The following is a 15,833-nucleotide window of genomic DNA, read 5'->3' on the forward strand; positions in this document are numbered from 1 at the left end:
AAGAATCGGGATTTTCTATTGGATCTTGATTTCGTACACAGGCAGTAATACGTTTCATTGTGGCAAACTTATGACCCGGCGGATAATCATGTAGATAACATTGATTGTACCTCTTGTTTCCATTGTGGTGTCCAGTCATAACATTTTTTGACTGTCCTTGATTATTATAGGTATTCTTAGTGTAATTCTTGTCATAAAAACGTCTTTTATCTGAGGCAAAAGCCATTGAGTCAGTAGGAACAACAAGTGGCTTACTAAGTTCTCCGTGAGTCTGTTCTTGCAGAAGCATCCTATGAGCCTGAGATGAACTTGGTAGGTCTGTCATCTTGTTTTTCTTTCTACACACGTCCTGCCAAATCACGAGTACATTTCCCACGAAGGCATTGAGCAGGAGGACTTACATTGTCAATTTATCCCACAATGCCTTCATCTTTGTGAAGAATTGGGCAATAGTCGTACCGGATTTTCGGGAAGCATGGAGAAGTTCTTCGTTAATAGAATATAGTTGGGCTGAACAGGGTTTACCGAATCTTTCTTCCAAGTTGCACCAAATTTAACGAGTAGTTTGATAATACATTATACTCTTGACGTTTAACCTATCTAAGGAACCAATAATCCAACCGATAATCATATTATTACAATAATCTCAAGCTTGTTATTCTGTGTTTATGGTAGCAGGTCGGGGAAGGGAACCATCTATGAACACCACTTTGTTCTTAGCATTTAAAGAAAGTGTTGTTAACAGTGACTCAAACTAGCAAGCACCATTGAAGAAGATGAGTATGGGTCAAAGAGGATCTCTGCGGGGCGCATAGAACTCCGCGGGGCGCGGAGTACGCTCCATTTCACGGCTCGCGTAGTTTTATACTGCTCGCGAAATGGCGGTTTCTTTTTACGGGAGTTGTCTTTTGGGACAGTTACCTTTATTTGTGGTCGGTTATTTGTGGATACTTGGACCCCAAGTTGTCTTTCAAGATGATTTTATTATATATACCACCTCTTGTTATTATTAGAAAATTATGATTCACAAATTGAGAGAGATCATATAATTTGGGAGTGTGATTGTATTTCATTTTGTAAAATCTTTGCGATCAAAGTGAAAATATTTGATTTCGGTGCTGGTGGACGTAGCTATCACATTGATAGTGAACCACGTTAAATCACTCGTGTCATTTTCTTATTGTTTGCATTGAATTTCTTATTGTTTCATTATTGTTCATCGACTTTACTTCTGCCGTCACACAGCAAAGAATAAGAAAAACAAGAAGAAAAATCGGGAAAAAAAAAATCAGAAAATCAAGATCTTAGAAAAAAATGTGGCTCTTGAATCTTGATACCATGTTATAATATGCAAAGAAGAATAGAGCAATTCATTCAAGAATGATTATGAAGAAGAAGTATTATTCAGAACATGAAAATCACTTATTACAAGGAAGAGGAACCTAATATATATACATCTTAGGAACATTCAAAGGAGTTTCTTATTACAATCGTAACTGAATCATGTTTTGTTAGTAAACTGTGATGATGCTGGTGTGTTGTTGTAACTGACTCAAAAATAATCTTCAGATTAATTATTCTGAATTTTCAATTCAAATTCCTAATTCTTTGGTTATCCATTTTAAACTATCTTTAATTTCTAAACCTTTTACGATTTTATAATTTCTTTCAAATATTAAACTTAAAAAAATATTATTTTGTTTAAAATCTTTTTATAAGCACTGAAATATTATTTTATTATTTTATAGTACGAAAAGTAAAATTTTATTATTATATTCACGGTTTTGTAATACGTTACGTTTTAACTTTCTTCTTTAAACTAACATTACTACTTATTATTTTAACCTTATAACTTTGATTTGATTATTTTATATATAAAAATGAGTCGTATTTTTATTATTAACTTTAAGTATAGTTTAAGCAAAATTTTCTAAGTAAACTACATATTTTCATTATCAAATTTACTTATTATTTTAAAGTATATTTACTTGTACATACTAGAAAAAAAATTTGATAAACCAAAATCCTTTCTATAGTAATCCATGATGTTCATCACTTACACAAGTTATTACCATTTCCTTACACAAGCTAATCTTCTTCTACACTCCAAACTCATACATATTCACTTACACACTCTAACTATTACACATTCACTTACACACTCTAAATCACTTACACAAGTTAACCTTCTTCTATACACCTAAAATACTTTTTCATACAATCTAATGAACTACAAAGTTGCCCAAATCCATTATAAATACCCCCTTAGCCATGAGATCACTTACACCACCATCATCAAATCTTTCTAACATTCTTTCTTATATTTTCACTTCATTTAAATCTTACTACCTTAGTACCTTTATTATTAGTTGAAGAAATTCAAGAAGATAGAGCTTAGAATACTCTTTATTTAGCTAAATCATCATCATCATTATGGAGCATTATTGGGATATTACTTTGGGTACTTAATGTATTATTATTTTCGGAGTTTGGATTTAATTATTTTGGAAGCTTAGAAGATCATCATTATTTTGGGAGTTTGGATTAATTATCATTGATGCATTATCTATCTTGGAGGGTCTTATTTCTTATTATTTTCCTAATTAGTACTAAGTACTAATCCTTGGTGTTAGTATGGTATAACTTCTTGCCCTACTCTTTTTGTGGAATTTTAAATTATATTTACTTTATAATATGCAAAGTATGAAATATGTTGATATGTTTTTAATAGGAATTTAGTTTAATGAAATTATGATCAAGATTATATTAAGTACGTGTATGCTAAAAGTATTTTTAGTATGTTAATTTAATAATCTTTGAACAAGTTTAGGAAGTTGGGTGCAAAATTATATTCTAGTGATATTACGTATGATTTATGTTATAAACTAGTGCTAGTATGTTTATGAGTTAAGTGTTACATTAGGAATGTTATTATTTTTTTTTATGTTAGAATTTTTATTAATATGTTTATGTTAGCCTTCAAACTAGTTTATAAGGTAGTAACTTATTTTATGAACATATTTTACTAAGTATGATTATATTAAGAATATTGTTATTATACTTTATTTTGAGATTTAAGTTTATCCTTAAAGTTAAGTAAATTTTCATGTTATTGCATAAAGTTTTTATTTTTGTAAGTGGTTATGTTAATTATTTAAATCTAGGATTTAGTATGATAAATTAAATTAAGTCATTCTTTTTATGTGAAAAGGGCCCAAAACACTCATAGGCCATTCGACCACCATCATATAATAAAAAAAAAGTTTGATTTGCTATTTTAAATTATTACAACTATTTTTGTGATAATAATAAGATAACAATTTAAAAAGATATTTTTGAGAAATTTTTATAAGTTATTAAATATTGAAGTGTTTTTCTTGAATACATGAGATTTCATAATAAAAGTAACGTTTAATCACTATATAGTACAAAATATTTTATTTGCTAACTATTTGACCAAAATTTATGTAAAATGATGTAAAAGTATTTTTTGTAAACTTGCCTCTCAAACTATGTGTGATATATTGATTTTGTGAAATTACAAGTTTTACTTGTTTTATAATTAGAAATATTGATTTTTGTGAAAATTATAAATTTGACTTGTTTTTTAAACTAGAAATATTGATTTTTGTGAAATTATAAGTTTTATTTGTTTTACAATTAGAATGTTGATTTTTGCAAACCTAATATAAGTTTACTTATTTTTCTAGACTTGAAATATTAATTTTTGGTGAACTTGTAAAATTTTGGAAACATATCCAAATGATGCAATTTTAACTTGAATTTTAATTAGAATATTTGATTTTTTAAAGAGAATAAAGTTTTATTTATTGTAAACTTAAAAATGTTGATTTTGGGAACTTATTTAAAGAGGGATAGATTTTAGTAGCTACTTGTGAAAAATATTAATCTGGAGACTATTGATAGAATATAAGTTTTAGTGTGAATTTAGTGAGCTATTAAAAATAAAGTTATGAATAAAATTTAATGTGTAAAAATTTGATAATGAATGTATAAAGACATAAAGGTTACTTTTACGTTATGATTTAGAATTTTATTAAATAAAAGAGGTTATCACCTAAATTGGTCAAAGTCAAAGTCAATGTCAAATTGTAGTAATAAAAATGTGATGTACTTGTGTGAATGAATATTGATTGAATGACCCTGATAGTAAGGTAATGTTGAACCATGGACCGGCATGAAAATCCCGACGCCCGTGTTGGCCAACACGTAAAATGCGGTGTAAGACAGGGGATTAGCTACCTATCCTGTAGAGCTCGAGCATAAATTGTATTAGAGGGGTGACAACTCCCTCCACAGTTAGGGTTTAGGACTACGGTCTTCACCTAATCAGACCCTTACATATATCAGGTGTTATATTGATATGCTTGTTGATCAGTGATAAACTTGATTAGTGTTGATGCTATGATGCATGGTACAATTATGAGTATTAACCAAATGAACTTACTTAAGTGTTAAGATTACCGAATTGTATAAGTGCTAGTAACGTACTTCTGTTAGATTGAGAATGGTATCTTAATGACTCAAAAGTATGGAACAGAAAAAGAATATGGTAAAAGTATACGGTGATGTTAATTAATTATAAGTTCGTGCTTAAATTATTATTTTGTAAATGTAGCATATAATTTTCGTATTTTAAGCTGGATAGGAAGTTATGCTCGGCGTTAATCGCTGACCATTCAATCGGCTGTCATCCGTATCATGGATGGCAGCATTTTGCAGGATTTAGTTCAGGTTCCGATCCAGGCCGCAACAATTACTATTTATCGAGAACTTAGCTGCTTTTTGTATCTTTATTGATGACTTGATGATGATGAATTTTTTTCATTTTTTAGCAAACAATATTTTTTACCAGATGTAATATTTACTTTTGTTTTAAACAGTTTCAGTTTTTATGATTTAAAGTTTTTAATAGTTCAGCATTTTGAGACTTCTGCAATATTCTTGTATTAAACATTATTATTAAATGTTAATTATGTATCAAGAGTGCCGCTCTTGTTACAGTTGTCCTGTTGTATGTGAGGAGTTGATGAGATGTCCTTGTAGTTGGCACGTATATAATTACCAACACCTAGGGCCTAAAGTTAAAAAGAACCTAATATTTGAAATTTTGGTCAATGATGTAGACACTTAAAAAAATCTACAATATATAATTAGTGCTTTTATCGATTAAAAAGTAAATGACACGCCTAAGCCATTTTTATAATGATAATTATAATGTATTCAGTATGTCTATCTTATTTTGCCAAACATCCATTAAAGTTCAGAAACGGCACTACTTCCACCCCACTCACTTCCACTCACCACCACTTAAAGGACTGGCCTTGAGATAATAGGGGTTCGGGGTGGAAAATAATTTATTGTCCCTAACTAGCTATATTATTTTTTTCTTTTCATATTACTTGCAATTGATGATGTCATTCCTTCAAATAACATGTCTCTATCAGATAGAGCTAAAGATTCTTGGTAGTTGTATTTTTTACGTAGCCATAGAGTGTCGTGGTAGAGGTCCTCGATTTCACTTGTTTCGTTGAATCGAGTGATAGTGTAGTGATACTAGAAAAGATTCTTGCCTAGCGGAGGAGGAAGAGTGAGAATGGTAAATATTTTGAAATGAGTTGAAAGCTTATGTGTCCGGAGTTTTGAAATAAAGTAGCGGCGAGAAAAATCGACAAATGGTTGGAAGGCGACCGATCAAATAGCTATCAATTTTCTTTGTGGATATGATCAGGGTGTTTAATGGATCAGACACTTGATGAGTTCTTATCCGATACGTTTTTAGAATGGTTTTGTAAGGATTGGGCTGAAAATGAGTCGGGTTAAAAATTAGTTCTACTTTAATTAAAATGAAGCGAGCTATAAAATGGCTCAATATGGGTTAGAAACGAACCTTTGTAAATAGCATAATTAATGTATAATTTAAATATTATAAATCACAATGTCAATGAAGAATTATTAATATTTTTTCAATTTAATTATTATAAATGATAATTAAATGTCATAAATAAAAAATGGGGATTGAAATAATTTTTAGTAATAAAAACATGTCAGATTGGGCCGGGCCGGGCCGTGCTAAAGCCCATAATATATTTAAAGAGCTCTTATTCAACCCGACCTATATTTACTTTAGCCTGATCCGACCCTTATCCGACATATTAAACACCCCTAAATATGACCCACTATGGAATTTTGCTAGCTACCTTGTTGGTAGCCTTTCAAGTAATTATTCGCTTGATTAGTTGATGTGGTCAGTAAATTGTGAATTTTTGTAGTTTACCATTATGTTCTTAAATGGTAATTAATAAATTTTATGAGTTGAGACTTGTGCCAATACTTCTAATTTTCGTTTAAAATTGAATAACTAAAAAGATTGATTATTTAAAGTACTATTCTAAAAGTATATCCTTAAAATGTTGAACATGGACAAAGTATAATATTTTTTAAATTTATTGTAAAGTTTGATAGAGAGTAAGATATAATATTTAAATATGTACTTTCTTATTTATGTATATTTGTTACATTTGATTTTTCAGCAAATTTTATTTGAGAGTTCTTACAATGAGACGGACCCATACAAGCAGTCCAAAGTTAAACATACATAGTAGTTAATTAATAAAGACATTTTTTTTTTCATTGACTTTTTAAAATATTAAGAATTAGGCCAGCTCAAAGTAAGCAGTCTTCGTGATGGTCTTAATAAAGAATTTGTCTTGACTTTTTACGCAATTTAATACATTATTTTGATCCTTTATTAGATTATGCATATCTAAAAATTACAAAAATTAATATTATACAAGTATGCAATTAGACGATTTAAATAAAATTTCTCATAATTATTTTTTTTCATACACATTACTCGTAACATATAAAACACACTCGTAACATATAAAACAAACTTAAATGATGAGTGTTGAAAATTATAATATAACGAATATTTCATAAGGAAGAAAGAAGAAGGAAATATGTTAAACAATGGGTGGAAGAAAATTGATTGGAAGTGGCAAGATTCAAGAATATCTTGTCATTTTAGGATAAAAAAATATAAAAGATAATTTGAGAAGAATGCACTCAGGGGTAAACTCAATAAATACCCTCTAACTCTCGCACATGAGGGCACTTGTTTAAAAGTATAATAATGTTATATATATATATATATATATATATATATATATATATATATATATATATATATATATATATATATATATATATATATATATATATATATATATATATATATATATATATATATATATATATCTTTGATTTTAACTATTGTACTCCCTCCAATTCATATTAATTATTTCATTTAATTTTTTGATATTATTCATCGATTACTCTTAATTTGTATTTTATCTTTAATTTAGGACGTTAAAGTATAGTCAATAGGAATTTTATTTGATTCGTCTCAATATAAATTTTATTATATCAAATTTTTATAGTTTTAATTATATACAATTATAGATATTTAAGATTGAATTAGTGCATTAAATAGCATATCAAAACAAAATAGGATAATTAATGTGAATTGATAAAGAGTATTAGTAATTGGTGTTCTGACCGATTTTTTCCTTAGAATTGCCACCAGAGCTGAATAAACTAAAATTAAAAAATTTAGCAAATTAAGATTATCAGCAATAGCCATTAACAACCATAAAGTTCTCATTCACTTACAAGTTTTGAATGCCAATTCGATCGAGTCAAATGTATGGAGCTTGTAGTTGACTAGTTGTAGTATGTTATTAATAAAAAAAATATTAATAATGTTTAAATTGAGACAAAATAATTAAATTTTTAACTTATAAATTGAAAACAAACTATTAATAAAATGAATACAAATTATTGGATAAAAATCTTTAAATTGCATTTATTTTTGAAACGGACTAAGTACAAGCCATCCAATCAAGTAGTTAGATGCAGCAATATATTGTCAAGAATACGTCAGTCCTGTGTCTGATAATAAGAAGCATGCGCCATGCAGGGCAAGCCCACATAAATGACTGCTGAAACACGATTGATCAGTGGAGTCTGGAGATTGCGTGCACATACACTGCCATGTTACCAACTTGTTAATACTCTTGCACCCAACTTACTTTTTTTTTTTTTTGGTATCTTAGTGAATGTTACTTCAAATTGCTAACTCGACGTGTTCTAAAGAGATCCAATGGTCCAATATATATTTATCCGATTTTAAAATTGAACGATTTAAACCAACTTTAAAATGAATTCAAAATAATATAAAAATTAATGTGGACTTAAGACTGAATTTGAACCGTTCTAAAACACCTGACCCAAAATTATTCTGATGACCTGAATGAATACCTTTAAGTAGAGAGACTTTTTTGACCGTTTTCTCTTTTATAGTATGGATTACTATTTTTTTTTCCTTCTCTAGACTCTGATCACGATGATGATGATGATATTCAATTTATATATTTCTCTTTTTTTATATACTTTATTCATTTTTCTCAATATTCTCACCAAATTGATAAAATTGGTTAGATAGAGGGAGTTACTAGATATTTCTCAAACAAATAACCCAAGTATAAATAAGGTGAGCATCAAAGAAGTAAAAAGATACTTCATATTTTATGAAAAAATAAAAAATATGTGGATGACTATAAGTTAAATGATGAACTAAATAAAAAAAAATGTGGCTAATTGTAGATTTAGAAGGGAGCTAGGCTGATCTAGAAAACCGTGTGAGCCGAAACCATAATTAAGGATTGCCATCGTTTATCAAAGTATAGAGAATCTAATCCTTATAGAAGTATATATTAATAATTGTATCGTTAAAGAGATCATCTTAACAATTAACAACCAAACTATTTCTATTGCTAAGATCTCTAATTGCTAGTAAGATTTCTTTTTTTACAAAAGTCAATACACAATTACAATTGCTAGTAAGAATTCTAATTGTATATAATCATTAATTGTAAACATAGATATTAATAACGTAAAATTATAAGAAACTATCTAATCTATACCCTCTTTTTTAAAAAACTACCTTATGTAAAATTTTTTGCAAAAAACTACCAAATATAATACAAATGTTTGCAAATGACTATCTATTAACGAATTTCGTTTGTTGACAGTTAGTTTTACCCGTTGACCATCATGTGACACTCACGTGACTTAATAAATCCCTCCTTCTTCTTAATTGTGCTTCGTTGTTTTCAGAAGCTTTGTTTCAAACAGCCAAATCATCCATCTAACTCCCATCAAACATTTTTATTCCCCTCTCTCCTTGATTTCCCTAACTAATTCCTCCAAAGAACCCTATTTTTTCCAACAATCATTCCGCAATTAATTAGTAATGTATTCTTCTTCTTCAACAGGAAATTCAAAGCCTGAAAAATATGGGTGTGGAGTTCCCTTTGCAAGGAGAGTTTCATGGACCAAGGAAAATCCTGGAAGAAGGTTTAAAACTTGCGTTTTTTATGATCTTGATACAAATTGGAGGGGATGCAAAAAGTTTAAATGGATTGATGAACCTAAAATGACTGATTGGCAAAGAGAAGTGACTAACACACTTGTGGAGGACAAGCGACAATTAGCAATCGAAATCAAGATTTTGACTTCAAGGGTTTGTTGCTTGGAACATGAAAAGGAACAAGCAATTTCAGAACTTAAAAGGATTAAGAAGAAATGGATGACTGAGAGGAAGCATGGAAATCAGATGTCAAGCTTTGTATTAGGGTTTTTCTTTTGTTTTTTTGTTGGTGTTGGTTGTATTAATCAAGGCTAATAAATAAAGTTTATGACCTATTTAAGAATTTGTATTAATGATTTGGGTATTTTAACATGATTATGATGAATGAATTAGGTTTTTCTTGGTGTTTGGAAATCAGATGTACATACACTTAACCCAACAATGCTTTCTGTTTATTGCTTGCTTGCTGCATTTAACCCAGCAATTTACATACTGCTTGGTGTTTGGAAATCAAATGGTTCATTTACATACACAGCATACAGCAACGTACATATACTTAACCCAACAATGCTTTCTGTTTTTTGCTTTCTGTTTGGAAATCAGATGCTTTCTGTTTATTACTTGCTTGCTGCACTTAACCCAGAAATTTACATACACAACATACAGCAATGTACATACTACTTGGTGTTTGGATACAGCAATGTACATACAAAACAGAATATACTCATTCCTGCACTAGTCAACTACATACAGCATAGCATACTGCAGCATACAACACAGCATTATACCCATGGATAGCACTAGTCAACAGAATCTTAACATTAGGCATAACTTATGAGATCTAGTTGTTTCATAGTCTTAAACAAAATGCATTAGTTCTTGCAAAATAAAACTTATACAGATCTAGTTCTTTCATTTAACACAGCATACAACACAGCGTTACATTCAACAAAGTACATTCAAAACCTATTACTTTCAACTTTTAAAGTTTGCTCTAAATTTGACTAATTTGATCCATTACACATGAAGCAGATACACTTGTTGCAATTTTTGTTTGTTGTTGACTGTTGGAGCTGGGCACATCATTTGTTGTAGACTGTTGAGTAGAAGAAGATCCCTTTTTAGGCCTTCCACCTTTTGAATTCTTTTTTGTTGGTGGTGGTTTGGGTGGATTCTTGCAGTCTTTTTTGTAGTGACATAGGTTACCATAGTTACCACATCTCCTATGCTTGAATTCCTTAACAGCACATGCAGGTTTCTTCCCTCCTTTTCCTTCATCAGCTTCCTTCTTTCTTTTCCTCTTGTTTGGCCTTCCAGATATCTTTCATAATGGTGGAGGAAGTGGTATGGCTAAAGTTGTTGTGGGCCACATTTTGTGTCCTGGCATACCATGAAACTTTGGACCATAAGTCTTTGCATACGTCTCTACATGATACGCCTCGTGGAAAAATTGGTTGGCATCTAATTTTCTAAGAATAATACATGCGATTGCATGTTTACAAGGGATCCCAATAAGTTTTCAGCTTCCACGATGGCAAGTCTTATTGGTCAAGTTGACAATGTAAGACTCATCATCTTCATCCACCTCAAACTCAAACACATCCACTGGGATTACCCTTAAATCATATATATCCGTTGCATTTTTTTCAATCATTTTGTTGATACATGGCATTAACACACCTTCAAAGTTACTTAGCCCTTCCCTTTTAGCTGCACTTCTTTGCATCATATATCTCCTAATCCATTCCATTAGAGAAATTATAGGCTTCCCCCTTGCTTCTATTAACACGTTATTGAATGCCTCACAACATTTGTTTAATAACATACCAGATTTACTCCTACTGGAAAAAGCATGCCTAGACCAATATTTTGAAGGAATAGCAGCTAAATATTCATACGCTTCAACATAAATCTTCTTAATATCATTCATTTCTCTATCAAAATGAAACTGTGAAAGTAAATTGTTACTAATTATTTGGACATTATCTCAAATATTTATATGCTTAGTTGATTCCATACCTTGTTGTAAGCTCTTGCTGCTCTCCAAAAGTGTTGTTTGTACAACTCTCCAGGGAACTTGTTCGACAACAGTCCACGCAATAGGGAAGATGTTATTGTTCCCATCTTTACCTACAGCAGTCAACAAAATCCCAAGAAATTGTCCCTTCAAATGTGCCCCATCAACACCTATAATAGGCCTACAGCCAACAACAAAACCCTCCTTACATGCTGGCAAGCATAAATACATCCTTTGGAACAAAGTTGGGGGTACCTCCTTATTGCCTCCGTATAATCCCACACCCTACTATACACTAGAATCACCAAAATATCATTTTCATTGCAATTCTTTTTGCCATATAACATTTAAAATACTTCACTTCACAACTTAACTCCCTATTAACACGTTTCTCAAATGCCTTTAATTCCCAAGTTGGATTTTCCCTCTAATCCTCTATGTATTTCTCAGCTAAATACAAAGCAGTGACTTTATTATTTTGGTGTTGGTGACCACAAGTGTGCTTGGAAAAATAACTTCTTATTTGAATTGTTTCCTCATCTTTCAACTTCACAGCATGAACCTTAAAATAACACTTCTTCTCTTTCCCACAAACACACTTCACAATTCTTGCTTTATATTTAATACAAATGCATCTATTGTAGCAATACACACTGATCCTACTGCTACCATTATGCAGGTAATAATAATTGTAACCATATTCAATAGCATGGTACCTTAGCGCTTTTCTAAACACATATGTTGAAGGAAATTTAAGTCCTAAAGATAAATTGATCTTACCCTTGAAATCAACCTCAGGATTGAATGTAGGATAGCTGCTTATACCTTCCTCATCATCATTTAATGCACCCAAATCATCATCATCAGACTCAATTTCATCTCCTTCTTCATTATAGTATATGTCTCTATTGTTTTCTTCATCAATCTACTTATCTACTACCAATCTAATTTCATCATCACCTATAAACACATCATCAAGACCATAAACTACATTTTCTGCAAACAAATCAACATCATCCTCAAATTCATCCTCATCACCACCACTATAATCTTCATCACTACTATCATCAAAATCAGGATCTTGCTGCTCTATGTGGGCTCTCTCGTTTGCTGTGAGGTTTAGGGTGGAAATAACAGCTGAGTTTTATGTTTTAGATCTAGGGTTAGCACTCAAAGATTCTTTAAAACCCATATCTGTGATTGGTGGTCCTTTTTTCCCAACATCAACATCTACATTTGCTCTTTCCAACTCATCCACAACCTTATATGCCACATCAGAGCTTTCAATTTCCACCTCATCTACCCTAACAGTCCCTACATTACCCACCTCAGTAGCCAACTCAGACCCCTTCTTTTTCAATTTACTATCTTTTTTCTCATTTTCAATGTCTTCATCTTATTGATCTAGCTAATTTTATGAACCCTAACAAATTATTCAGACACAACAACAATCAGTTCACAAAGTCCAAGATAAAAAACAACAAATTCAAAAAAAAAAAAAAACCGTAAGAATTGGATTCAAATTTCTAAAACGAAAAAAGATATAAATTAATCCTAAAATACAACAATGAACTAGAAAACCATAATTGAGAAGTATTATATACCAATATAGGTTAGATCTTTCAATGAGAGGAAGTAAAGAGGAGGATGGGAGCGAAAGTGGGAGTTAGATGGATGATTTGGCTGTTTGAAACAAAGCTTCTGAAAATAACAAACCTCAATTAAGAAGGAGGGATTTATTAAATCACGTGAGTGTCACATGATGGTCAACGGGTAAAACTAACAGTCAACAAACGAAATTCGTTAACAGGTAGTCATTTGCAAACATTTGTATTATATTAGGTAGTTTTTTGCACAAAAATTTACATAAGGTAGTTTTTTTTAAAAGGGGGTACAGATTAGGTAGTTTCTTATAATTTTGCCTATTAATAATAAAATTTACATTGCCATGAAAGATACTACGACCCAATTGGTTGATGGTAATAAACGGTAGTAATGAGAATGAAAGATTAGTGTAATTTTGGTTGAAAAATCTCTTGGCTACCTTGATGGTCATGCTTGTCCAACTTCAATCATCTCATTTTCTTCATAAAATTTATTCCAATGTATTTCCATTAGAAGAGATGGTATTAGGTGGTAATGGAAATTTGTAAACCAAAAAACTTTTTTGTGATCAAAGTTTCATTACCATGGGAATGATATGGAATTTTTGATGAAATTTTACACTATAAATCATTCTCATTACCACCATTTAATACCAGTAACCAAACGGGCCATTAGTGGCTTATAGTATCGTGCTCCATAAACTCTATAAAAAACATACTCCCTTTGTTATTCCCATGATTTATTATATTTAAGGATAAAGAAACTAGTACATGATTGTTTTTATCAAAATCTACAGGTTATTCTATATCAATGTAAAATCTTGTTAGATGAGTTTTGACGTATATAATTTTCTCATATACTACTTTTTTATAACTTTTCATCAAATGCATTTACAGATATTGATCAGCCTCACATACTATTTTCAAAATTATGCAAAAAAGTAATTCAAGAAAGAGAAAGTAGTATACATTGATTAATAATAATCAATAAATCAACCCAATAACAATTGGGATGGTAAAAAATATACACACACCAATATAAAATTTCTTGTTACGCTTATAATTCCATAGCGTAACATAAATAACCGATAAGCTAAAAAATGAAAAACTAAAAATTAAAAAACAAAGATTAATTTTGCATCAACTAAAGATAATACAAAATCTGATAATAAAATATATAACATATCATACAATTTCAACATTTACTTGACTTGCTAAAGATCATGATTCAATCTTGTGGTAAGATCATTGAAGATTTTCTCACTACATGGAATAGTAAGACCACCCATAGGATGATTATACCCAAACTTTTCTTCAGCTTGATTAAGCAAATCTTGGAATGAAGGATGATTTATGAAAGACAAAGGCACAACATATCTCTTTATCTTTTCATTATTATCATATTCTCCAACGTACACAGCAACGTGCCCTTTTGGAACATATTTCTCATGGTTTCTATTTATGGATGAATAATTTAGTTTAAGGATTTGTTTTGTGTTTGAGATCATTGAATAAATTCTAAAACCCATTTTTCCCTTAATTTTGTGTAATTAATACGATAATTTTTTTGATTACAGGCTATTAAAAAAATGATATTTGCTTGGGCTGAAATAAGAATATATAGATATGAGTAGAAGTATTGAATAAGGTTGAAGGTTGAATAACATTGAAGGTTTAGAGTAAGTATTTATACAGATTACAATACCATTGGTGTAGCCAACAGAAAAACTGGTTTTGTTAAAAAATTATGTTACAAAAATGAAAGAATAATGAAACTTATCACACAGCATTATGTGCAAATTGGCAACAAAATTGGCCTACATGTGTGTTTGGAAGTTTGATGATTGATTAAATTTATGAGTGTAAAGTTGCTGTTTGTTGTCAGTTAATTGAATTGATGAGCTACTGAGAGTATTATATAGTTATACTAAATCTTCATCAAACCTATCAAACCAAAAGCGGTTCTGAGTCAAATCAAATGGATAGAGCATCTGCATGTAGAGCAGAAGGTTTGGGGTTTGACTTTTATCTGGCGCAGGTATCAGCTGGGGATTTTTTGACTGTGCGCATTCCTCGTTACTCCCTCCTTGAGTGGTACGGGGATGCTTTGTCCGCCTCTTTCAAAAAAAGAAAAAACCCCACCCGAACCCTACCCTGTGCGGGATACTAGAATTGTCCTTTATCTTTACCATTTTTACTAACACTTTATCAAACAATTATATTCATCCGTTACATTATATATTTGCTATATTTGACTTTTTTGGCTGCATCCTCCTTTATAGGTATGTGTTGTTGTTTTCTTTCGCTCTCCAGACCATGATCATAGTTCTCTATGGGCGGAATACATCGTATTTGATTATCATAATTAGACTTTTTGCCCTTCGTTGTCATATTTTGATTATTTATATACTCTTATTAAACTATGCACATTTAAAATTATAAAAGATTAATATTGTGAAAGTATGTGATTTCAAGGATTAAAAAAAATCACACATAACTATATTTTTTTCTTATAAATTAGTCGTAAAATATAAAACAAGTTTGTACTATGAATAGAGTCAATAAACATAATATATAAAGTATCCAGAATGTAAGAAGCACTTGCTACATGAAATACTTGAATTTTGACATTGTTCATTATTTAAGTATATGAAAAATATGATTTTGTTTGAATTATCTGATGCCATTTCATATTATATGTAGGAGTAATAGATTAGATAAAAGAGTAAAGGTAATAAGTATAATAGAAAGGAAAAAA

At 30.3% G+C, this 15,833-nt stretch overlaps 1 protein-coding gene across 1 annotated transcript; it reads right to left on the reverse strand.

The window, feature by feature from the left end:
• Positions 1–14,009: 14,009 nt before the first annotated feature.
• Positions 14,010–14,645, reverse strand: LOC130824576 (auxin-induced protein 15A-like). The gene has a single exon (XM_057689637.1). The coding sequence runs from the start codon at positions 14,602–14,604 to the stop codon at positions 14,290–14,292; it is 315 nt and encodes a 104-aa protein (XP_057545620.1). The 5' UTR covers positions 14,605–14,645; the 3' UTR covers positions 14,010–14,289.
• Positions 14,646–15,833: the final 1,188 nt, after the last annotated feature.

Source organism: Amaranthus tricolor, chromosome 1 (assembly GCF_026212465.1).
Source record: "Amaranthus tricolor cultivar Red isolate AtriRed21 chromosome 1, ASM2621246v1, whole genome shotgun sequence".
In the NCBI taxonomy this organism is placed as follows: Eukaryota; Viridiplantae; Streptophyta; class Magnoliopsida; order Caryophyllales; family Amaranthaceae; genus Amaranthus; species Amaranthus tricolor.

What these genes read in the sequence shown, in the direction of transcription:
- LOC130824576 (XM_057689637.1), bottom strand. Translation starts at nt 14,604, where the DNA reads ATGGGTTTTAGAATTTATTCAATGATCTCAAACACAAAACAAATCCTT.